At 33.8% G+C, this 24,944-nt stretch overlaps 2 protein-coding genes across 2 annotated transcripts in view; one reads left to right on the forward strand and one right to left on the reverse strand.

The window, feature by feature from the left end:
• The window catches only part of EPC2 (enhancer of polycomb homolog 2), a 130,512-nt gene that overhangs the window by 20,887 nt on the left and 84,681 nt on the right, over positions 1-24,944 (forward strand). The window contains exon 2 of the mRNA XM_081261079.1: positions 20,895-21,054. Within this exon, the coding sequence (XP_081117205.1) occupies positions 20,895-21,054 (160 nt within the window). The remainder of the gene's footprint in view (positions 1-20,894; positions 21,055-24,944) is intronic.
• LOC308631157 (translationally-controlled tumor protein-like) lies at positions 3,233-3,755 on the reverse strand (the record flags this gene model as incomplete). Its single annotated transcript, XM_081262145.1, has 1 exon — positions 3,233-3,755. One exon carries the CDS (start codon positions 3,753-3,755, stop codon positions 3,237-3,239), a length of 519 nt encoding a protein of 172 aa, XP_081118271.1. The 3' UTR covers positions 3,233-3,236.

A 24,944-nucleotide genomic window follows, 5' to 3' on the forward strand; every position in this document is an offset into this window, starting at 1 on the left:
CTTCTGTACAATAGCGGCTGCTTCTAAACACCTTCCATGAAGATAGAATTTGTTCTATCTTCATTTTTTTACTCTTGCTCCTTTGCCTTTTAGTTCCATTGTTTTCATTTTAGTGCTCTAAATTCTTTCAGTCCTCTTGATAATGGAAGGACAATTTACCTGCATATAAAATCTTCGGTTCACTTTGCTCTCATTAAAGTTTCTGGAATCGCTGCTTCATTGATGCTTTTTTGCTTTCTAATTGTTTTGAAGTGTAGTTCATTAGGCCTTATAAGTTACATTATTTTTGACATAGTTATATCCACATAATCAGTTCTTGGTAATTTTGTCAGATGTCTAGTGGACTTTAGTGTTTGTGTTTGTGTGTGTGTTGGGGGGGGGAGAGAAAGGGGGAATGTTTGTTTAAATAAATACATAACAATTTACTATCATAAAATTTTGTGGGCATTCTTTGTAATTTTAATATATTTTCTTACAGTTATCTTGAACAATAATGGATATTATTTATTAAGCACTTAATATATCAGACTTTGTACATATCTTTCCTTAATCTTCATTTACTATGGGTTATTAGGAAAAAAACATTACTAAGAAATATTAATATAAAAGTAACATATTCAAACGTGTTACAAAAAAAAGTGATGTATTCAAAGTCACGAAATAGGACATAGGAGACCAAGACTTCAGAGGTGGCCCTGGCACCAAAACTTTACACCTTTACACTATCTGAGCAATTGTTAGGTAGGATTCTGAATCAGAATATTAGATTAACATTAGAATTCATATCAGTATTAAAGAAAGAAAATAGTAGATTAATTAATATTTTACAGATACAGAAAGAATGAATTGCTAGTTAAAAGGCTTTTTGGATTACTGGTATGTTTTCTTATTTTCACTTTTCCCAATTCTTTCATATTCTTATTGTTTCTTTACCTATTGTTTTTCTTAGCTTCTTTGGTGAATTTAATTAATGAATATTAGACCACCATCTAAAATGAATTTCTGTTGATGTTTAATATAAATTGTAAAGGATTAAAAAAATCCAAGATATCTAGCAGATATTTTCACCATGAATAAATGGCCCGTTTCAAATGAATTTTAACAATCACACCATTCTAGAAGTATGGACTATACATTATAGTAGAATCAGAAGACATATTAAAATATGTTTACTTTTTATTTATTTGTTTTTTCAGGACAGTGGCCTAAATCACAGATAATGTAGGTTTGTTCTGTTTTGACATCTAATGACTATTATGGTACTTTATTAGGATGATTATGCTTTCCTCTTTTTTTTTTTTTAATGCATTAACTAAAATTAAGGGTGGAGCAAGGATGGGTACAACTGTTCCCTATGAGTGCTATAAGAGAAAAGCAAGCTTCTTTAATTTTATATGTGTTACCTTGAGTTTACTTGGTCATCAGCTTCTATTCTTTTCACTATTAAAATTTTGGCCAAGATATTAATTAGTATTTAGAATTAATTCGTTTAAGCAGTTTATTGAGAGATAATTCAAATATATAATTAACCCATTTAAAGTGTGCAGTCCAATGGTGTTTAGTATTCCAATGCTATGCCGTCATCACCACAATTTTAGATCATTTTCTTCACCCAAAAAAGAAACTTCAAAACCAGTAGCCATTGTTCCCAATTTCTCCTCTTCTCCATCCTCCCCAGGTCTCATGCCCCCAAATCACTTATCTACTTCCTACTTGCCTATTGTAGAATTTTATCCTCAATGTATATATTTGACCAACATCTTCCCATCCCTTCTTCTCTCACCCATCCCAGACTGATAAAAACATTTCTACTCTCTCGTGAGGCCAGCTTTTTAAGATTCTACATGAATGAGATCATGCAGTATTTGTGTGTAGTTGCCTGCCTTATTTCATTTAACACAATGTCCTCCTAGTTCATTCATGTCACAAATGACAGAATTTTGTTTTTCTATGAATAAACTAATTAGTATCCTATATCGTGTATATATGTCACATTTTCTTTATTATTCATCCATTGATAGACACTCAGTTTGGTTCTATATCTTGCTGAATAAATAGTGCTGCAATAAACATGGAAATGCAGACATCTCCTCAACATGCTGATTTTATTTCCTTTAGATTTACCCCTCAGTATTGGGAATTCTGGTTAAATCTGGTTGTTTAATTTTTTTACCATTTTGAGATAACTCCACAGAGTTTTCTATTATGACTTTTAATTTATATTTCTACCAACAGTCTGTAAGGACTCCCTTTTCTCCACATTCTCAATAATGTTTACTTTTTTTCTTTTTTGATAAGAGACATTCTAACAGTTTGGACAGATCCATGTTAATATTAAAATTGGCTTTTCTGTCACTGCACAAAAAGGCCTCTGGGATTCTTTTTATAGGGGTCAGATTGAATCTGTGGAGCCCTTTGAGGAGCATTGTTATTACAAAAATATTAAGTGTTTTATTCCATGAACAGGAAATGGGTTTTCATTTATTTATCTTTTTAAAATTTAATTTATACATATCAGTGGGTTTCATATAATAGTTCATTGCACATTTACATTAAGCAATATTTAAGTCAGGTTAAGCATAATTATCCCCTAAAACATTTACCATTTCTTACTTAGGTATTCTTTAGTGTCTTTCAATAAATTTTGATTGGTTTGTGTGATTGGTTTATGTGTGTGCGTGTGTTGTGTGAGAGAATGTGAAAGTGTTAGTTTCTTAAGTTTATTTTTATTTTCAGTTTTGATATTTATGTAATCAATACAATCAATATAAAAAACATTTCCATTACTTTTTTAAAAATTTGAATCATGCAGACTGTTTCCCGCCTGATTACATTAGAAATCAATCACTTTAAAATATATAGAATGCCTCACCCCCACGTCAACCTTTTCAAAACTAAATGCTGCACTTATAAATATCTGAGGTCAAGGAAGAAAGCACAAGTATATAAAAAGTGCTTTGAATTAAGTGATAATAAAAGCTTAAAATATCAGAATCTCTGTGATGAAATAGTACTGAGATGAACATTTATAACAAAGACTTGTATCAGAAAGAAGCTAGAATAATAATCAAAAAATTATTATTTTTTAGTTTAAATGAACTTTGTTTTCTTAAAAACCAATGCCTAAATGTGCTCAAGATGAGATCAGTTCCATTTGTCATAAGACCTGGTGTTGTGTGGATGACAAACAGCAGCCAGTTATGATGATGATAGATCCAAAGTAACTGCCAAATTTATTAACATTTCTCTATTTCTAAACCATCCTTTAAAAAAATCATATATGGGGTCACAGCATTCTCATGGTTGTGCAGGAGAGCGACCATGCTATCTGGATTTATGTTTTCACCAATAAAGAACTGGTAATTTTTGAAATTAGCAAGGGTGTGCTTGATTTGTTCTGCAGTCCCTGCCATAAAAGGTTTTACTCTCTCTGGTCTCTGTTCTTCAAGTTTGCCTTTGATTGATTTCATGTAATCTTTCATGTATTTCTTGTATGCTGCTTTTGTGAAGCTGGTTTCCTGCAAGTGATGGTTCATGACAATACCAACACCAGTGATTACTGTGCTTTTGGTACCTTCGCCCTCTGGTCCTTCAGCCGAAGCATTTCTATCAAGGAGTGAGTCATCAGTGTTACCTTCTGTCCTACTGACCATCTTGCGCTCCACCTCCAGGCAGAGGCCGTCCACTGTCTCCTGGATCTTGTAAATGTCAGAGAACTTCTCATCGTGGCTGATGACGTCTGGGTAGATAATCATGATGGCGATTGGAGGGAGACAACAGCAGCACTAGATTAGCAGGAACCGGGAGCTTGCTGTGCAGAGCAGCGCTGGGGAGTGCAGGGGGAGTGGGCAGAAAAGCTCAAATTATTTTCAAATTAAGTAGTAGGAAGGAAAAAATAAGAGAGCAGAAATATATGAAATAGAGAATAATACAGCTAAAATTTGATAAAAATTAAACAAGTCTAATCAAGAAAAAAGCAAGAACACAAAAATTAATATCAATAGAAAGGGAGCTAACAAAATAACCTGACAGGTGCTAAAATATATTAAGGTAATATTACAATTGTATGACAACATATGTGAAAGCTTACATAATATGGTCTGTTTTAGAGAATGATCTGTGTTCTGCTGAGAAGAAAGTGCAGTCAATCATTGATGGGTGAAATATTCTATATATGTCTGTTAAATCTAAATTATTGATTGTATTATTTAGTTCTGTAGTTTGTTTAGTATTTGTTTGGGAGATATGTCCAGTAGTTAGAGAGAGGTGTGTTAAAGTCACTAGTATTATTGTGTTGTGGTCTATTTGATTCTTGAAGTTGAGAAGGTTTTGTTTGATGTATCGTAGATGCTCCATTGTTTGGAGCATAAATGTTTATGATTGTTATGTCTTGTTGATGTATAATTCCCTTAAGCAGTATGAAACATCCTTTTTTTTTTGTCCTGATTAACTCCACTTTATCTGATATGAGGATAGAAACCGCTTGTTTACACGGTCCACGTGAGTGATGTTTTTTCCCATCCTTTCACCTTCAGTCTGTAGATGTCTTTGCCTATTAAGTAAGTCTCTTGGAGACAGCATATTGTTGGCTCTTGTGTTTTAATCCAGTCTGTCAGTCTGTCTTTTGATTGATGAGTTTTGGCCGTTAATGTTCAAGGTTATTATTGAGATACGATTTGTGTTCTCCATCATTTTGGCTCATCCTAGTTTTTAATTTGAATTAGTTCTCCTTTGATTGACGGTTCCTTTAGTGTAGTTTCTTCCTTCACTGGTTTTCACATTTTTTTTTTCCCCAGTTCACCTTCATGGAATATTTTGTTGAGAATATTCTGAAGTGCAGGCTTTCTAGTTGCAAATTCTTTTATTTTTTGTTAATCATGGAAGGTTTTTATTTCGTCTTCAAATCTGAAGTTTAATTTTGCTTATGTGTAGGATTCTTGGTTGGCATCCATATGTTATTCCACGACCTCCTCACTTTGAGAATCTGGGTTGAAAAATCAGCTGAGATTCATATTGGTTTTCTTCTATATGTAATATGGTATTCTTCTCTTGCAGCCTTTAAAATTCTAGTCTTATTCTGTATGCTAGGCATTTTCATTATAATGTGCCTTGATGTGGGTCTGTTGTAATTTTGCACATTTGGAGTCCTGTAGTAATAAGCCTCTTGTATTTGATTGTCCATTTCATTCTTTAGATTTGGGAAATTTTCTGATATTATTTCATTGAAAAGATTTTGCATTCCTTTCGTTTGTATCTCTGTGCCTTCATCTATCCTGATAAATCTTAAATTTGGTCTTTTCATGTTATCTCATAATTCTTGGAAGTTGTGTTCATGGTTTCTTAACATCTTCTCTCCGTGGTCCATTTTATTTCAAGATTATATGTTGTGCCTTCATTGCCTGAGGTTCTGTCTTCTGAGTGGTCTAGTCTGTGGATGATGCTTTCTATTGAATTTTTAATTTGGTTTATTGTTAACTTCACTTCAAGAATTTGTTTGGTTTTCTTTCAGAATTTCTATCTCTTTATTGAAGTGATCCTTTGTTACCTATATTCCTCTCTTACATCATTCTTTACTTCACAGATCAGTTTAACTACGTATATTCTAAACTCCTTCTCTGACATTTTTTCCACTGTGATGTCGATGTATTCTGTTATTGGAGTACCTTGGTTTGCTTGGGGCAGTTTGTTCCCTTGCCTTTTCATGTTTGTGTGTCTACCCAACTAACAGTATGGATCTGAGGCAGTAGACTTACAGTGTCCCTGAAGGTTTCCAGTATCTCGCTGTTTAGGGAGAGACAAATAATAACAACCAATGGAAACTTTATACCACTAAACTAAATAGTTCCTAGTATGATTTCTGCAATGTTAATTATCACAATAAACAGAAATGACATGATGAGTTATTGCCTATGATAAAAACAGCAAGTTTGCAAAAGGGTTTATGTTTTCAAGTGGTGGACATGGATAAAACAGAAGTGATAGGATGTGATGATTATGAGGGAGGAGGAGAGAAGACAGGAGAAGAAGATTAAAGGTGGAGTGAAAGAATAATACAAATTGGCTGTTTCCAGAAGAAAATCAAGGGAAACAGGAGAGAAATATATAAAGCAATAATTTTTAAAAAGATTAAATGAATACAAAATAAAACTAAACAAACATCCTAATTCACAAAAAAACTAATCCATGTAAAATAACTGGCTTCAAAAAATGCTAGAGATTGGCTGGGGATATAGCTCAGTTAGTAGAGTGCTTGCCTCGCATGCACAAGGCTCTGGGTTCAATCTCCAGCAACCCTCCCCCCCCCAAAAAAAAGGGAAAAATACTAGAGATGAGAAGAAAAAAAATAGGAGACTATATAAATGTCCATGTACCATTAAGGCCACAATTAAACAGTTAAGAAGAATTTAAAAAAATCTTCATGAAAAGTTAAATTTAATTCTTTACATTGAAGTTCAAAATATTCTCAGCTTCTCTTCTCAGCAGTTTTAGGTGGGGTCTTCTGGAGTGTGATGTTCCACCCTCTGGATTGCTGGAGTGAGAGAGGTAATCCAGTAGGCAGAGTTCCTGGAGGCAGGGTTTAGGTTTAAGAGGGCTGGAGGCTCTTTACTGAATGCTAATTTATTTGCCTGGAGATTTTAAGTCAGTGTACCTCCAGCACCCAGTACTTGCTGGAAGACTTCACTCCAGAGATCTCCCCTAGTTTCTACTCTTGTGGCCAGGGACCCAATTCCTGCAGACTCCACATTTCCTGGTCTCATGTTCATTCTCCAAACAATTTATCCTGCTCTAGCTTTCCAAGTTCCTGGCTCTATAGATGCATCTCTCCCAGCCAGTCCTGCAAGCAGTTGGATTGGAGGGGGAGGGAAGGAGGAAGGGTTAGATCTGGGTGGGTTTCTTTGACCAGTTGTCCCTGTGTAAACCTCTCTCCATATTTGATTTTCTGTTGGTCACTTTAGCACATTCTACATCATGCAGCATGTGTTTGCTGGGCCTTTATTTCAGGCCAGACTTGCGTCTGGAATCGGCCCCCTCAGTTACCGGGCATCCCCCCCACCCCTTCCCCCCAGCAGCTGCTTAGTCCTCTACCTATAGAGATGGTGGCTTCTTTTCCCACACATGGATATTGTGCAGCTTATCTTTAAGGTTTACCGCCATTGTGCTTGATCTCTAAATGCTCCATACCCAGACACACCTTGGACATCCCCAAAACATGGGTTCCTTTAATTTCCTTATCCCTCCACTATGCTCATGTAGGGATCTGTCTGGCTGGAGCTTCCAGCCCGGCTGTGGCAGTGGCTGTGCCTTTGGGGATTTCTTCTTTATTTTATTATATCCAAACTCCTGAGGACTGATCTGCTTTGAATGACCAGTTTTAAATTCCAGTAAAGTCCCCCTGCTTTTTTTTTTTTTTTTTTTTTTTTTGGTTCACTCACCTTGCCTGTCAGTTTTCTTGGTTTCACTTCACGAACCATCCAGGAACATTGTACAACCTCCTTATTCTGCCATCTTGAAAACCTCACTTTTTAAAGTATATAGTTCAGAAATATTAACTGTATTACATTGTTAGACAAACATGCCTAGGACTTTTTCATCTTTTAAAACTGAAACTCAGTGGGGCGTGGTGGCACACACCTGTAATCCCAGCAGTTTGGGAAGCTGAGACAGGAGGATCACCAAGTTCAAAGCCAACCTCAGCAATGGCGAGGTGCTAAAAGCAACTCAGTGAGACCCTGTCTCTAAATAAAATACAAAATAGGACTGAGGATGTGGCTCAGTGATTGAGTGCCTCTGAGTTTAATCCCTGGTACCAAAAACAAAAACAAAAACCACAAAACAAAACAAAAAACCAACCCCCAAAGAACAACAACCTGAAACTTTGTACCCATTGAATATTAATCACATGTTATATACCACCCCCAGCTCCTAGCAACCACCATTCTACTTTATGTGCCTTTATGTTCCCTTTGATTGCCTCATAAATGGAATCATGCAATACATATGTTTTGTGGATGACTTATTTCAGTTACATAATGCCCTGAAGATTCACTCACGTTATAGTATATGACAGAAATCCTGCATTTTAGGGCTGAATAATATTCCATTGTATGTAAATACCACATTTAAAAAATCAATTCTGGAGGCTGGGCCTGTAGCTCAGTGGGAGAGCTTTTGACTAGCTTGTGTGAGGCACTGGGTTCTATCCTCAGCACCACATAAAGAAAATACAGACATGCTGTCTGTCTACAAGTATAAAAAACTAAAAACTAAAAAAAAAAAAAAAAAAAAAAAAAAAAAAATCTAGGGTCTGTGGACTTTTGGGGTGCTTCCACTTCTGGGCTATTAATGAACAATGCTGGAATATAAACTTTGTCAGTTGCTTTATCTCCCATCAATTGAAATAATTATGATTTTTGTTTTTCATTCTGGCATATTACAGTGATTGATTTTCATATGTTGAACCAACCTTGCATCTTTTTAGTGTGTTGTTGAATTTAGTTTTGGGTATTTTCTTGAGACTTTGTATCACTATTTACCAGGGACATTGGTCTATAGTTTTCTTGTAGTATCTCTTTCTGGTTTTGGTGTAAGATTGGCCTCAAATAATAAGGTTGGAAGTATTCTTTCAATTTTTTGCAAGAATTCAGAAGGATGAGTATTTATTTTTTTCAATGTTGTTGGGTACAAGTTTCTATTGAAGTCATCTGGTTCTGAACTTACTTTATTGGGAATTTTTGATTATTGGTGTGACTTTCTGACTACTTAAAATTTTGTTTGTATTTTTTATTTCTTCATGATTCAGTTTTGGCAGATTGTTTCTTGAAACTTGCTCATTTCTTCTAATGTATCTTAATTTGTTGGTAGTCTTTTATCCTTTTTATATCATGACATTGATGAACCCAGCCTAATTCCATCTTAAAATTGGGAGCCATTTTGTCACAAAGTCATGAAAAATTAAAATATAAATTACTGCGATTTCTAAACTTGCTTGGAATGCCTGCCCGTGTCTTGAACTCACCCATGCCTGGTTTTCCCTGGCCAGATAACAACATTTCTCTGAAACCCTAATGGTGCCTCATAAATTCTGATGTTGGGATTCAAATTTACTCCCTAAATGCTGAACCATTTAGACCATTAACCTACTACCTACCTGCCTTTGTATTGTGCTTGTCAAAATTCTGTTATCTGTAAGTTCTCAAGATGCCCCCTTTTGCAACTTTTTATGCTATAAATCTGCACTCCTAGAGAACTGGAGCACTGTCCTCTAATCCACGGCTTTTGGGAGAGACAGTCCTGGCTAGTTGGAATTACAAGCTTACTTTAATTTGATTTAAAATTGGAATCGGTGGTCTTTTCTTTGCGTCGTGGTTTAACACCATCAGTAATAATGTCTCTTTTTTAAAAAAATCAATCTTGCTAGAGTTATGTCAGTTTCATTGATCTTCAAACATAACACAACTTTTGGTGTTCTATCTTTGGGTTAGCTTCAAAGTTTTTCTAGCTCCTTGACATGTTATAATTAGGTTGATGATTTGAGATTCCCTTTTTATGTAGCTATGTAGCACTATAAAGTTTCCTCTTCATACTATATTTCTTACATTCATAAATTTTTATGTGTTTTGTTTTCATGTTCATTTGTATCAGGATATTTTAGTTTTTCTTGCTATTTCTTCTTTAACCCATTGGTTGTTCAAGAGTATGTTGTTTACTTTTCACATATTTGTGAATTTTCCAGTTTCACATATTTGAATTTTCCAGTTTTCTTATTGATTTCTAGTTTTATTCCATTATTCATTGAAGATATGTACTATGACTTTGGTCATCTTAAATTTGTTTTTTGACTTTTCTTGTGATGTAATATGTGATCTGGAGAATGTTCCATATATAGTTGGGAAGAAAATATTATTCTGTTGTTGGCTGAAGAGTTCTGTATGTGTCTCAGGTCCAATTAGTCTGGAGTGTTCTTCAAGTAGTCCTTAGTGGTGTTCTATCTGGTTGGTCATTATGTAACCTGGGGTGTTGAGATCTTTTACTTCTGTTGTTTAAGTATGCTTCCTCTTCAGTTTTCTCCATATTTGCTTCATAAAATTGTGTACTATTGTGCTAACATATTTATAATTGTCATTCTGATGGTGAATTAATTTATAATGTCTTTCTTCACTCTTTTGACGAAAGTCTATTTTGTCTGATAAAAGTTTCACCTTCCCTGTTTTCTTTGGGTTATCATTTGCATGGAATTACTCTTTACATCCTTTTTACTGCCTATTTTGTGTGTCCTTATGTCTAAAATGAATTTCTTATAGACAGCTTATAATTGGAATTTTTTTAATCCATTCATCCTCTCTGTCTTTTGATTAGGAAGTTTATTACATGTACATTGGAAGTAACTACCGATAGGGAAGGATTTAGTATTGTCATTTTTCTATATGTTTTGTTGTTTTGTTCCTCTGCCTCCTTTTTGTGTTTTTGTTTTTTTTTTTTTGTAGTGACATTTTCATTCTTTTTGAATTTTCTTTTCTGTATCTTTGAGATATTTTTGTTTTTGAATACTATGGGGATTACATCTCTTGGAGTTATAATAGTCTGAAAACGGATAATTTGCTTTGAGTCATATAGAAAAACTATGTAACACTTCCCCCCACTATTATTTTGTGTTTCGGATGCACAAATTGCTTCTTTTAAAAAAAAATCTGTATGCATTAACATAGTTTTATAATTATAGTTACATTTTATGCTTTTGTCTTTTAAATTACATAACAAAATTAAAAGTGATGTACATGCCACCATTACAATATTATAGGATTCTATGTATCAGAGTTTCACATTTTTGTATGCTTTTTGTTTTTTTTCAACTTAAAGTACTCCTTTAGCAGTTTGGTAAATAGCTGTAATAGTGATGAACTCTTTATCAAAGAAGATCTTTATTTATTCATTTTAGAAGGATATTTTGCTGGATATTTTATTCTAGTTTGGCATTTTTTTCTGTCAGTGCTTTACATATATTACCTGTCTTTTGGTGTATGATATTTTTGCTGAAATATTCAGTTTTTTTTTTTTTTTTTTTTTTTTTTTTGGTGGAGGTACTGAAGATTTAACACAGAAGTGCTTTACCACGGAGCCACATTTTCAGCCTTTTTTTTTTTGTTGTTTTTGTTTTTCATTTTGAGATAGGGTTTTGCCAAGTTGTTTAGGGCCTCACTAAGTTGGTGAGGCTGGCTTTGAGCTTTCCATCCTCCTGTCTCATCCTCCCAAGTCACTAGGATTATAGGAGCCAGACTTTCCCTGTTAATCTTATTGGAGATCCCATAAGTAATTTTTTTCCCCCTCTCAGGATTTTCTCTTCAAAAAAAAATTTTTTTAGTTGTTGTTGGATCTTATTTTATTCATTTATTTATATGTGGTGCTGAGAATCAAACCCAGGGCCTCACACATGTGAGGCAAGTGGTCTGCCACTGAGCTCTAACTCCAACCCTTCTCTCTGACCTTTGATAGTTCGATTACAATGTATCTCAGTATGGATGTCTTTGGGCTGTCCTAATTGTGGTACTTTGAACTTCTTTAATTTGGATGTTCATTTCCTTTATCAGATTTGGGAAGTTTTTTGACCATTATGTCTTCAAATAAGCTCTGGGCTCCTTTCCCTCTTCCTCCTCCTCCATAAACTCCCATTACTTGTGTATTGGTCTACTTAATAGGTTTCCTCAATTCTCTTAGGCTCACTTTTCTTTATTCTTTTTTGTTTTTCTTCCTCTTACTTAATAATTCCATGTGACCACTGATTCTTTTTTTTTTTTTTTTGGTTAGGTTTGATCAAGTCTTTTGTTGAACACTTCTAGTGAAGTTTCCAATTCAATTATTTTTTTTTTCCTTTGGCTGCAGAAGTTCAATTGGATTCTTTTTTAAAAAACAATTTTTATCTCTTTGTTGATACTGTCATTTTGTACATGAGTCACTTTTCTGATTTCATTTACTTGTGTTGGTGTTCTCTTGTAATAAATTGTTCAAAACAATTACTTTGAATTCTTGTAATTCATAAGTTACTATTTAGGCTTTTTTTTTTAAATTTTCTTTTTTGCTGTGATTTATACATTGAAAAAACAGCTACCTCTCCTAGTCTTTAAAAACTGATATTGTATGAGGCCAAAACCTTGACAAATCAGCCCAGCTAGGGATTCTGAGAGCCTCTCAGATCTTATCTGGAGATGCATCTTCTTTGGCTTGTATGTATAATTTCTCAATTAGAGAGGTTTGCTGTTGTCTTTTCAAGTTGCTTATAATCTTTTGCACTCTGGTGTCTCACTGCACTACTGCTGATTCTCTGTCATAATAAGCTGCTGAACTGAGTTTTGAACTGAGTTCTTCCTCCTGATTGCACTAAGTGTTCTGGCTTCTTTAGTGGCACAGGTTCTCTGATGTTGCAAGAAGCTACTGAGCTCTCTTGTTTTCTGTGGCTCCTAGACATCTAAAGTATCAGTCCTTCAGGCAATAAGTGAGAATGTTGGGACATGTGTTCTGTTTACCTTTCTCAAGAGAGAAGCTATTAGCTGGCCTTTTTCTCCTAATTCACACTCATCTGTGATAAATTGAGGGAAGGACTATCATGACTGAAGTGGCTTTCTTGAAGAAACCATTTCAATATAGCCATTCTTGACTTTGAGCTTGCCTAGGGGACTACAAATTCTAAGCTGGTTTTGGGGTTAAGGTTTTTTGAACTATATGTCACGAAGTCAGCATGTGTGTGGGAAAACAAGGTCTGGGACATATTATTTGTCCATATTGCTTCTTTGTGTCCTTTGTGTTTTCTTTTCTTTGAATGTAATTCTAAATCCTAGTTTTCTTGTATTTCTTTGTTCTTCAAGGATGCCAATTATGTGAATGTCATTCCTTCCTTGCTTGATTAACATTCTCCCTACCATCTTTCTTACCCTGTTTTACTTCTGTCTTTACCTTATTTTCAGTCACTTGATATTTGACTAGTCTTATGCAGAATACATGTGGATTTTATGTTTGTTTGTTTTGTTTTTAAGGATACATTTCATTTGGCTTCTAATAATTTTAGCCTTAATGTGAGATAATCTTTTCTTTGTTGAGTTCAAAGTCATCTCTTCACATTTGTTCTTTGCTTCCTTCTCTGATCTTATTTTTAAATTTCTGATTCAAGGTGATTTTTTCATATCCCCACATGCTTCTTCACATGCACTGTTTAATCCTAGGAAGATGTTCTGAGAAGTGCATTGTTTAGAGACTTTGTATGTGAACATTGTAGAGTGTACTCTCACAAACCGAGATGAAAACTATAATGTTATTAGGTGATAAAATCTTATATGTCATAAATGCAGTCCATTGTTGAGACCAAAATATCTTTATGTGGTATGTGATTGTATTTAAATTTGGAGCATTTTTCTTAAAGTTTTCTTTTTTTCTCTTCACCCCCTCCCTCAGACTGAGAATTTATCAATAGAGATGGAGCTAATTGTTGTCTTCTTTAAATAATTAGATTTAGTTAAATTTTCTTTTCATTTTTGTAGATTTGGGCTGGTTCACAATATCCTTAAGTTAGTGGTGCCCTCTTCTGTCTGTGTAGAATGACTTTCTTTTGAGGACAAGTTAAAGGAAGGCCTTTGTTCATTCTAGCTCTTTCTAACTAGTCTTTCAAAATCCCCATTGCTTCTGGATTTATGTGAATTAGGTGTGTCCAGGTTTATTGGGGATGACTGTACTGGGAAATTTAACCTAGGGCCTCACAGATGCTAGGCAAGCACTCTACTACTGAGCTACATCCCCAGCATCTTTTAAATTTATTTTGAGAAGGGGTCTGAATAAGTTGCTCAGTCTGGCCTCAAACTTGTGAGTCTCCTGCCTCAACCTCTGAATAAGTGGACTCAGTTCTTAATTTTATGCTTTTCTGCAAAGATTTAAATCTGCTTGTAGCCTCTGAATCAGCACACTCTTGATTTTAGTTTCTCTGATGTTTGCTGTACTTTCTTGTGCTGCCCCATCTCATTTGCTTTGTCATTGTGGTTTTATAAGTTTTTCAGTTCTTTAGTAATAAGTTTGCTTCTTTTGGGAGATGGAGTAGCTATCAGCTATATTTAATGAGGAATTTTGCATGTAAATTCTTAAATAATGACTTTGTATGCAGCCTAACTCATTGGATAAATCTGAAAGCTAAAAAATTGATGTAGGAGAGCCAGATAAGCTAGGATTCAAATTTTAGCCCTGTTCATTTCTATCAGGGTAGACATAGAACCTAGTTTGTCTCCAAAAGAAAACAAAAAAATATCTTTTTCATACTTATAGAAATAGAAAAAGCAATCTTTTCATATAGAAAATTGAGAGACCCAGAATAGCCAAAACAGTTCCTAGCCAGAAGAAGGAAGCAGGAGGCATCACTATATCAGACCTCAAACATACTGCATAGCAATAGTAACAAAAACAGCATGGTATTGGCACCAAAATAGACCTGTAGGCCAGTGGTACAGAATAGAAGACACAGAGACAAACCCACATAGTTAAAGTTATCGCATATTAGATAAAGGCATCAAAAACATATTGAAGAAGAGAGCCTTTTCAACAAATGGTGCTGGGAAAACTGGAAATCCATATGCAACAAAATGAAATTAAACCGTTATCTTTCACATGCACAAAACTCAATTCAAAGTGGATCAAGAACCTAGGAATTAAACCTGAGACTCTATGCCTAATAGAAGAAAAAGTAGGCCCAAACCTCCATCATGTCAGGTTAGGCCCCCGACTTCCTTATTAAGACTCCCTTAGTTCAAGAAATAAAATTAAAAATAAATGGGATGGATTCAAATTAAAAATCTGCTCAGAAAAAGAAACAATCAGTGAGGTGACTAGAGAGCCTACAGAATGGGAGCATATTTTTATCACATGCACATCAGAAAGAGCACTAATCTCTAGGATATATAAAGAACTCAAAAATGTTAACACCAAAAAAATCCAATCAATAAATGGGCCAAGGAACTGAACAGATATTTTGCAGAACATGATATACAATCAGTCAGCAAATATATGAAAAAATGTTCAACCTCTCTAGCAATTAGAGAAATGCAAATCAAAACTACCCTTAAGATTTCATCTCACACCAGTAAGAATGGCAGTTATCAAGAATACAAACAACAAGTGTTGGCAAGGATGTGGGGAAAAAGGCACACTCATACATTGGTTGTAGGACTGCAAATTGGTGCAGTTTATATGGAAAGCAGTATGGAGATTCCTTGGAAAACTTGGAATAGAACCACCATTTGACCCAGCTATCCCACTCCTCAATTTATACCCAGAGGACTTAAAAACAGCATATACTACAGGGACACAGTCACATCATTGTTTATAGTAGCACAATTCACAATAGCTAAATTGTGGAACCAACCTTTCAGTAGATGAATGGATAAAAATAATGTGGTATATACACACAATGGAATATTACTCAGTATTAAAAGAGAATAAAATCCTGGCATTTGCAGGTAAATGGATGGAGCTGGAGAATATTATGCTAAGTGAAGTAAACCAATCCCCAAAAACTAAATGCTGAATGTTTTCTTTGATATTAGGATGCTGATCCATAATGGGGAGCAGAGGGAGCATGGGAAGAATGGAAGAAATTTAGATGGGGCAAAGGAGAGGGAAGGGAAGGTAGGAGATATGGGGGTAGTAAAGATGGTGGAATGAGATGGACATCATTACCTTAAGTACATGTATGAAGAAATGAATGGTGTAACTCTACTTTGTGTACAATCAGACACATGAAAAATTGTGCGCTGTATATGTAATACGAATTGAAATGCGTTTTACTTTCATATGTAACAAATTCGAATAAATTAATTTAAAAAATTTAACACCAAAAAAACTCAATAAATGGGGTAAAAGGAGCTGAACAGACACTTTTCAGAAGAAGACATATAATTGATCAACACATATCTGTAAAAATGTTCAACATCTCTAGCAATTAGAGAAATGCAAATCAAAAGTACTCTAAGATTTCATCTCACACCAGTCAGAATAGCAGTTATCAAGAATACAAACAACAATTAGAGTTGGCAAGGATGTGGTGGAAAAGGCCCACTCATACATTGCTGGTGGGACTGCAAATTGGTACAACCACTTTGGAAAGCAATATGGAGATTGCTTTTAATACTTGGAATGACCCATCTATCCCACTCCTTGTTCTATACCCAAAGGACCTAAAATCAGCATACCATAGTAACACAGCCTAAGAGCTGTATAGCAGCTCCTTTCACAATAGCTAAACTGTGGAAACAACCTAGATGCCCTTCAATAGATGAATGGATAAAGAAACTGTGATATATATACATGATGGAATAATTTTACTCAGCATTAAAAGAGAATGAAATTATGGCATTTGCAGGTAAATGAATGGAGTTGGAGAATATCATGCTAAGGGAACTAAGCCAATCCCAAAAACCAAAGGCTGAGAATCCCCTCTCTGATAAGTGGATGCTGATCCACAATGGGGGGCAGGGCATGGGGAAAATGGAGGCAAAGGGGAGGTGAGGGGATTTGGGGGCAGTTGTGTACAATGAATCAATATGCATTCTGCTGTCCTGTATACCTAATTAAAAATATATATTTATTTTTAAAAGTTTCTTTCTTAGATTTTGGTACCTTTCATATATGACTGAAGTCATGAATTATTTAGATTGTGGGGGCTCCTTTTAACGATATTGAGAATGTATAATATCTCTATGAAAGCACAACTGTTAGGTATAATTACAGTAGATTTTAGAAGAATGTTTCAGAATGTTAAATTAGCCATATGAAGTGGGTTTGGTGTATATGATTTGTAAGTAGAGAATTGATTTTTTAGGGAAGTATGGAGGTTACAAATATTTTGAGGGCTACATTTATTTCATTCTGTGTATAAATTAACTAATAGTATTTATTGCCTCTTTTCACTTATTTATTAATTTGTGATTATTAGAATGCTTTGAGTGCATGAGTAAACAATCTGTGTTCAGTTTTTTAAAGCTAAATGTGTTTTGTAAATTCTGTTGTACATAGTGTTATCATATAACAATGCTTTTGTTGTTTAAAGAGGAAACTCAGTTGCTGAAAGTTAAATTATTCATATGCCTTAGATTATGGTGCATCATCATTAGTCTTTAGGGCCTCTCTCTTCCTCTCCTTTTCTTACTCTGTATTTTAATTTTTAAAAATATTTTTTAGTTGTAAATGGACACAATACCTTTATTTATTTATCTTTATGTGCTGCTGAGGATTGAACCCAGGGCTTCACACATGCAAGGCGAACGCTCTACCACTGAGCCACAACCCCAGCCCCTGTATTTTAATTTTTATTATGCAAATTGTCAAATAAACAAAAGCAGAAAAAAGAAAAGAAAAACAGTATAATGAATCCGCTAACACATGGCCAATCTGTTTTCCTCTTTGACACTAATCACACACAGCCTGAATTTTAAAGGAAATGGCAAGGCTCTTCTTTGATTTCACTTACTTATTCTGTTCTACCTGTCTTTCCCTTTTTCATTCTTTCCCCCTAACCCTCCGTCTAATGTTTAATGTGTCTCTTCCGGCAAATTTAATGTTATTTTATGTGCATTTATATAAACCACGTTATAACTCGTTCTATTAAGAATTTTCACTCAACTTTTTAAAAGATCTACCATATTAAATGTACATATGCATTGTTGGTACCAACTGCTATATAGTATTCATAGTGAGCATCTACCACATTTTTTTTTTTTTGTTCTCGTAGCCATAGATTCCCACATTGCCCCAAATTGCCTTCTACAATAGATATGTTTTAGTGTATAGATCCATTTGTAAACCTGTGTGATATTTTCTTGGGGTTATATGTTCAAGACAGGAAGTGCCAGGTCACAGAGAAGGCAGATTTAATTTGACCATGTATTGCCATTACTTTCTAGAATGGTAGCAAATCTGTAGGAATTTGTGTTTTCACATACTTGCTAACACTTGGCATTATGTAATTTTTGTCTTGCTAATAGTTTTACCTTATCTGTTTAATTTGCATTTCTCTGATTACAAATGAATTTGAGCATCTCTTTGATGCTTTACTAGCCTTTGGGGTTTTCTTACATGTAAATTGCTCGTTTATATATTTTATCCATTTTTCTTTTGGGACTGTTGTCCTTTTCTTGTGGATTTTCAGGAATTTCTTACACCTTGTAGTTATTTATTTATTTTTAGTTGTAGATGGACATAGTATCTTTATTTATTTATTTTTGTGTTGTGCTGAGGATGGAACCCAATGCCTCCCACGTGCCAGAGAACACTGAGCTACAACCCCAGCCCCACAATCTAGTTATTAACTACTTACAGGTTTTAGACATTGAAAATAACTTCTGTCATTCTGTCAGAAGTTTATGAACTACATCCATTGTGTCCTTTGCTTAATAGAAATTTTAAATTTTGATGTAATACATTTCATGAGATTTGTTGCCCTGTTTTGCTTATGAAACTCAAAGAATTTCTTTTCTGCTCCTGTAGCAGTAACAAATTTTCCTTTTTTGTTAGGTTCGCGATTTTTCCTTACACACTTAGATATATAGTTTGTGTAGGTATTTCCTTTGGTATTTCTTTATATTTTAAGCAGTTTGGCTGTTGCCCTTTAGTTGTGTGGTGTGGTTTTATCCCAACCTTCTCTTTATACATGAGTCTGATCTGTCTTGGAGCTTTCTTATTACATTGATTTATATGAGAGGCTGCATAATTAGTGGTTATTAAGAACATCAATTCTGACTTTACTGTAAAGATTTTTAAAGTGCCTATTAGCAGTAATTGTTATGTAGTTAAATATGTCTATTAAACTTTTTGATACATTTTATTTCTACATATATGCATTGTATATATAAATGTAAGCTATTTGTTCTTTTGGTATACTTTTTTTATTACTATGCCTTTATGTATATTTTATAATTTATGAGAGGACAGTCCTCCAACTCTTGCACATTTTGTGTTTCCCTTTAAAAGTTGACTTAGCTATTCCAGGATTTATGTTTTTCAGTTTAAATTTCACAATACTCTTCTTGAATGTGCATGTTTTTCTAGATTTAAATTAGTCTGACAAAATGCCAAAGAGATGTTGATTATAATATAGGATAGGTGATTATTTGGGGTGAGCCGATATGACTTGACCAGATCTGATGAAACTTAACTGCTTGTAAGAAATTTGGTAGCTGTCCTGGCTTACTGTTTACTTGTTTATACCATAATAAGTTTGTTTCCTCATTTACCCATTCCTGTTCTTTCTCTTTTGTTTTTGTATCCTTTGTTTCTTGCTCACTTTATTAATGACAAATGTCAGAAGATTATGAAATTAACATAATTTTATGTCATTATTATTGATACCTATCTTTCTACCTTCATACCATCATCCTATCTTCCTTTTAATGTACTTCTTTTAATCTAATCTGTGTGAAGCTTTTTGCATATAACGGCCATTCTGTATAATTTTATTTATATCTTGCTACATGAAAACTTTTTGGATCATTGCACTGATATTTTTTGAATAATAACTTTTTACATAGCCAAAAGTCTTGAATGAAGTTTTCTTAATTTCTTTAGACTCCACAAAACTTCAAAATTTTTATCAATACAATAGGATAGAATCAATAATTTTACTTTGCATATGGATCACCTGGGTTTATATTAATGTTTTGTCACCTAGGGTTATGTTACCTTGAATAAGTTACTAAACATCTTTATTCCTTAGTTTATGTTTTAAAGTGCTTTGCATAGACTGATACATAGTAGGAACCCAGTAAAGATTTCATTTTATTTATTTGTTCATTTAATATGTATTGAGCAGGTTCTATGTGTTGCAACTATCATATGAAAGTAAACAAAATAAGCAAAAATCATGGACTTCTTGGAAATTACTTTATGTTTGGGAAGAGGGACTGGACAATAAATGAGATCTTGAGCATGTCAGATATAGCTAAATTGGCATGGAATAAAATAAAGCAGGAAAGGAGTGCTGGATAAGGAAGTCCTGAAAGACATGACATCTCTGATAGATGAGACTTTAAGGAATTTCCAAAGTTGCCTCTTTGGATATTTGGAAACTGCAAGGAGAAGCAGTATGACTAGATTAAAAGGATGGGAGAAGAGGGAGGAAATGCCAGATAGAGAGATTCTTATAGGTCATTGAGTAGCTTTTCACCTTTACACTGAATATGGTGGGGCTTCTTGGGGAGTGAAATGACCTGATTTACCTTCTAAAAGGTAAAACTGCTTTATGGGGAATAAGCCATTGGGGCAAGGGAGGAAGTAGTGAAAGCATTTAGGAGACTACTGTAGTAAGTTGTGCAAGTGATGAAAAGAGATTAGAACCTAGATGTATTTTATAGGAACTTTTAGTTAAAAAATATTTTCTGCTTTACGATGGCAGTACTATTTATTGAACATGCAAAACTTTTTCTTTCTTTGAATTATTACAAATTTTGTGCTACTACAGTAGTAGTAGTGTAGAAGATACTTAGAATCTGTGATAGAATCACTTAGTGTGACTCATACATTTTTCCTTATTCTGTCAGTGGTGACATGCACCTTAATTTAGCAAACAAGTATCTATCTTCTGATAACTGAAAATTTAAACTCCCATTTGTAAGTATGCATGTATTTAATTTTTGAAAAATTCTTTTTAAAATTGTAATAGTCTAAGATTTATGGTACCAGTATAAGCCACAGGTATTAAGGGGAAGTGATGGCAGTGTTTTCTATAGGTCTGCAGTAAAGAAACTATTTATAATTGAATGAAAGAAATATTTATAATTGATGCTTGCAGTTATTAAACAACTTTTAAATAGAAGTTTTGAAATTTGAATTAATATTATCAAAGCAACTTACATTGCCTACTTTACATTTTCCAGGAACATCATTTACAGCGAGCTATTTCAGCACAGCAAGTGTTTAGAGAAAAAAAAGAGAGCATGGTCATTCCCGTTCCTGAGGCAGAAAGCAACGTCAACTATTACAATCGCTTGTACAAAGGAGAGTTTAAACAGCCCAAACAGTTCATTCATATTCAGCGTAAGTTTGTTAATTTATTGTTTTTTATTTGTAATTTAAATTTAACAATTAGTTAAAGTCTTTTGCCCAGAGATTTAAATTTTTCCGGTTATAAACAATTATTCATAGAAGTGTTAAGCATTAGACATTAAAGTCCTTCTACTTACATTTGAACTTGGAGATCATTGTGAGTTTTAGTAGCATTTGGAACATTTGATGTTTATGCAATATAGGGTTCTATATTGAACTTACAGTTAAAAGGGGATGGGTTACCATACCCAAATGAGATTTATTTTTAAAGTCCCCTTGGCCATAATTCACAAGGGTTAGAGCTGAATTTTCTGAAAATTTTCAGTATTACATTCTATATGTACCTTCATCTAGTTTTTATAAAATTCTATCTAATTCTGCCTACTTAATATTCCGTTTTCCTAAAATGATCACTATCTCTAAGCTTTAAAGCCATTTCAGCAACCTCCTAACTATAAGATTTACTATTCTTTTTCTCCCTTCTTTATTCTCTTCACAAAGTCTGCCTATGCCAGGGTGGTCTTCCTAAATTGTCAGTCTGAGCAAATTATGCTCTTGATTAAAATCCTACTGTTCTTCATTGTCAGTAGTAGGAGTGTTCAGCTGATTGTACATACAGATGCTGGTGTCTTGGTATCTTGTCAGATTTTTTTTTTTTTTTAAATTATTGAGTAGCCAGTTAAAATAGAGATTCCAGGGTTCTACTTTATGCCTACCTAAAGTACTTAGCTCTTTGAAAATCCCTGGTTATGCAGACTGGTGATATGTATTTTTAAGTTTCCATGTAATTCTGAAATACCACCAGATTTAAGACTGATTTTTAAGATTAACTGTTTTCCATTATTTCTAAGATGCATGTTTTTTATTTTTTAAAGATGAAAAATGGGATTGCATCTTGAATTACTGGTGTCCAGGATTGGTCTTGTTCTTCAAAAGAGAACTTGCATTGTTTCTGCTTGGAATTTAGGGACATTACCAACCTGAAAGTCTTTGTTTCATTCATTTATTTATTTTTGGACTATAGTGTTGACTTTAATTCAGTCAACAGACCTGCTTGGAGTTCATTTCTCAGGGCAAGATTTTATTTCTCTCTCCTTCTACCTAAGGACAAGTTGGGAAATAAAAAGTTCTTCACTGTCCCATTTTGTATGGCTGGTTTATTACTTTATCTTACAAAGAGGGCATAGTTTTATGCAATAATATTCCATTCTATTAAGCTTCTTAATATTAAGATTCAAGCATAAAGCCCCCCGCCCTTGGTACATACAGTAATGATACCTTCTTGTAATTGATGGCAGTTTAGATTAATAGAATTCATTAGTAGTCAGATTCTTTAGTATGAATATAAGGTCCTTTTTGATTTGTTTCCCTCCTTCTGTATCTCTGGTTACTTTTCCCTTCCCTCTGTGCTATAGGGAGTTACTGAAAATTACTCCCATTTGCCTTATTTCACATTTCATACTTTCTTGCATGTGCTATTTAAGTCTTCCTTTCCTTCATATAACTCATTTAAGATTCAACTATCTTATGAAGCTTTTGTTTTTATTCTACCGGTCATTGCTTATTATTGTATCTTATACATACCACTGTTACAGAATTCATCACACAAATTATTTGTAAGAATTCTTTCTTTCCTTTAGATTGTAAGAGAGCAGGGATTATTATATACAAAGTGCTTGGCTTATAGATGCTCAATAAATAGTATGTTTGTTGACTGATTTGTTTAAAAAAAAGGCTTTTGGTTGTAGAAAGATTTTTCAGAGACTTTTCTTCTAAGGATTCAAGAAAAACACAAATGCAAAACTTATTTATGTGATTTGTTTCTTGTGTATTCTTTGACTTGTGTTCCTTTGTCTTAGTGAATTGCCTTTACCTTTGACTCAGTTAAGAAGGAGACAGCTGTTCATAATGGGAATTTTAAGAAATTATCTTAAGCCAAAGTATTAGTTCTTTTGTATTTTACTAGTAATAAAGCTAGATAGCAGGATCATTTATAAAAATCCATTCTAGGAAATCAAGAGTCAAAATTAGGTGTATCTCATCTGGTTCGGGCCCGTTGGATACAATAAGCAGTAATCTTGTGTTGGTTTTTTCATTTCATTTTATTCTATTATTGTAAAAAAATGGAATAAAAATAATAGAAAATTATCTTATTTTTAAAAGTTTGTCATCATGTACTAAGCATTGTGTACACAATATACTGTATATATGGTTACTAAATTCTGCCTTTTCAATTTTGTATTTCAAGTTTCTCAGGTTTTTATATGTGTTTTTACGTGCGTGTATATGCTTCCATCAAATCCACAGTTTGCTTCTTATATGCTTATTATTAGACTTAAGGTTATGTGTACCAAATTTTAAGCTCACATTTTTATTGAGGTTTTTAAATGAAAGTTTAAATTTTTTTTAACCTAAATTATTGCCAATTCCTTAAATATAAGGAATTTTAGAAAATAGCACCTTGGATTTTTTTTTTCCTTTAATGAAAGATTTGTGTAGCTAGGAAAAAAAATTAAAAATTGTCACAGTAGAGTGGCCTTGTTTATGTTTTTCACATTGCTTGCCTGGGCTTTAGCAGAAATCTCCTTATTTAGTTTTGATATCTTTAGTTCATCATTTATGCTGCCACTGTTGTGACTACCCATTTCACAATTTTTCAACAACTCTCGTTTACCTAGGATAGATTTTACCACCTTTGTGTGATGTATAAAATCTTTGTGTCTTTCCAATCATGTTTCCCTTTGTGTTCTTCCATTAAGGTACTAACCATTTTGAAACGAATAGTTTCAGTTTTGTTTTTTTTTTTCCTTCTCTAGATTTTAAGCTCCTGAGGAGCAGGAGCTCTTATTTAGTTTAGTATTTTCATTACTCAATACAGTCTCACACTGTTCTCAGTACACTCCCCCCCATCCCATTTCTCTATCCCTTCCTGCTTTAAGCTACAACAATAATGAGCTTTTTGCAGCTCTTCAACTTACACTTAGTTTTTCATTTCTTCACAAGCCCTTTACTTCTTACTTTTGCACAGGTTAAATGGAACCTGCTTCCAGAATAATCTTTAGAAACCTTGTTTAGACTCCTTTAAGCAGAATTCTTAGCACTGTTTGCCTCAAGGCCTTCTGTGTCATTTACACTTGTCATTATGGCATTGACTATTTTCAGTTGTGATAGTCTTCTTTTGCATTATAAAGCTCTAGTAGAACTCACCAAGAGCTAGGACTTTTTGGGGGAAAAAAAAAAATCTTTTCATTTCACTGCCTAGTATAGTACATGTGGTTATATATGCAATTAACTATTTACTGGATAAATAAATGAATTAATGAATTGATTAAAGGTAAAACCATACACATCATGGTATTTTTTAGATATAAATCTTGTAGCACTTAAAATTATATTGTCAAAAATAAGGTTAAAATTATTAGTGCATACAGTAAAATTGAAGGACCCTAATGTGTTGCATCCAAGTTAGGAGAGGTGAATTCTCTTATTCAACAACACTCATTTTAGAGCAAATAGTTGGGAGCAAAATGATTTCAGTCTGGTATGGTTATGAGATAAATATTTTTGTTTTTTTGTCTCCTTTTCAGTACCAGTTTCTCATAATCTCTATACTGGTATTTTGGGGGAATTTATTTAATCACAGAACACTGGATTATTCTTATCAGGTTGGAAGCATCTTGAAGGCTTATAGTCTCTGATATCCCAAAATTCTCATACTCTTCCAGACTTAGGCTGATTCGTGTTTTATATATCATTGAACACATCTACTCTGGTACCTCAACCTAAATGTTACAATTCTTTCATTTCTTTTGGAGTTTAGTAACTACTTTAAATTCAGTATCCAACCTTTTCTCCTTGAGGAAAATGACTTACTTTCAGTA

This window comes from Spermophilus citellus (genome assembly GCF_964194105.1).
Source record: "Spermophilus citellus genome assembly, chromosome: 11".
NCBI lineage: Eukaryota > Metazoa > Chordata > Mammalia > Rodentia > Sciuridae > Spermophilus > Spermophilus citellus.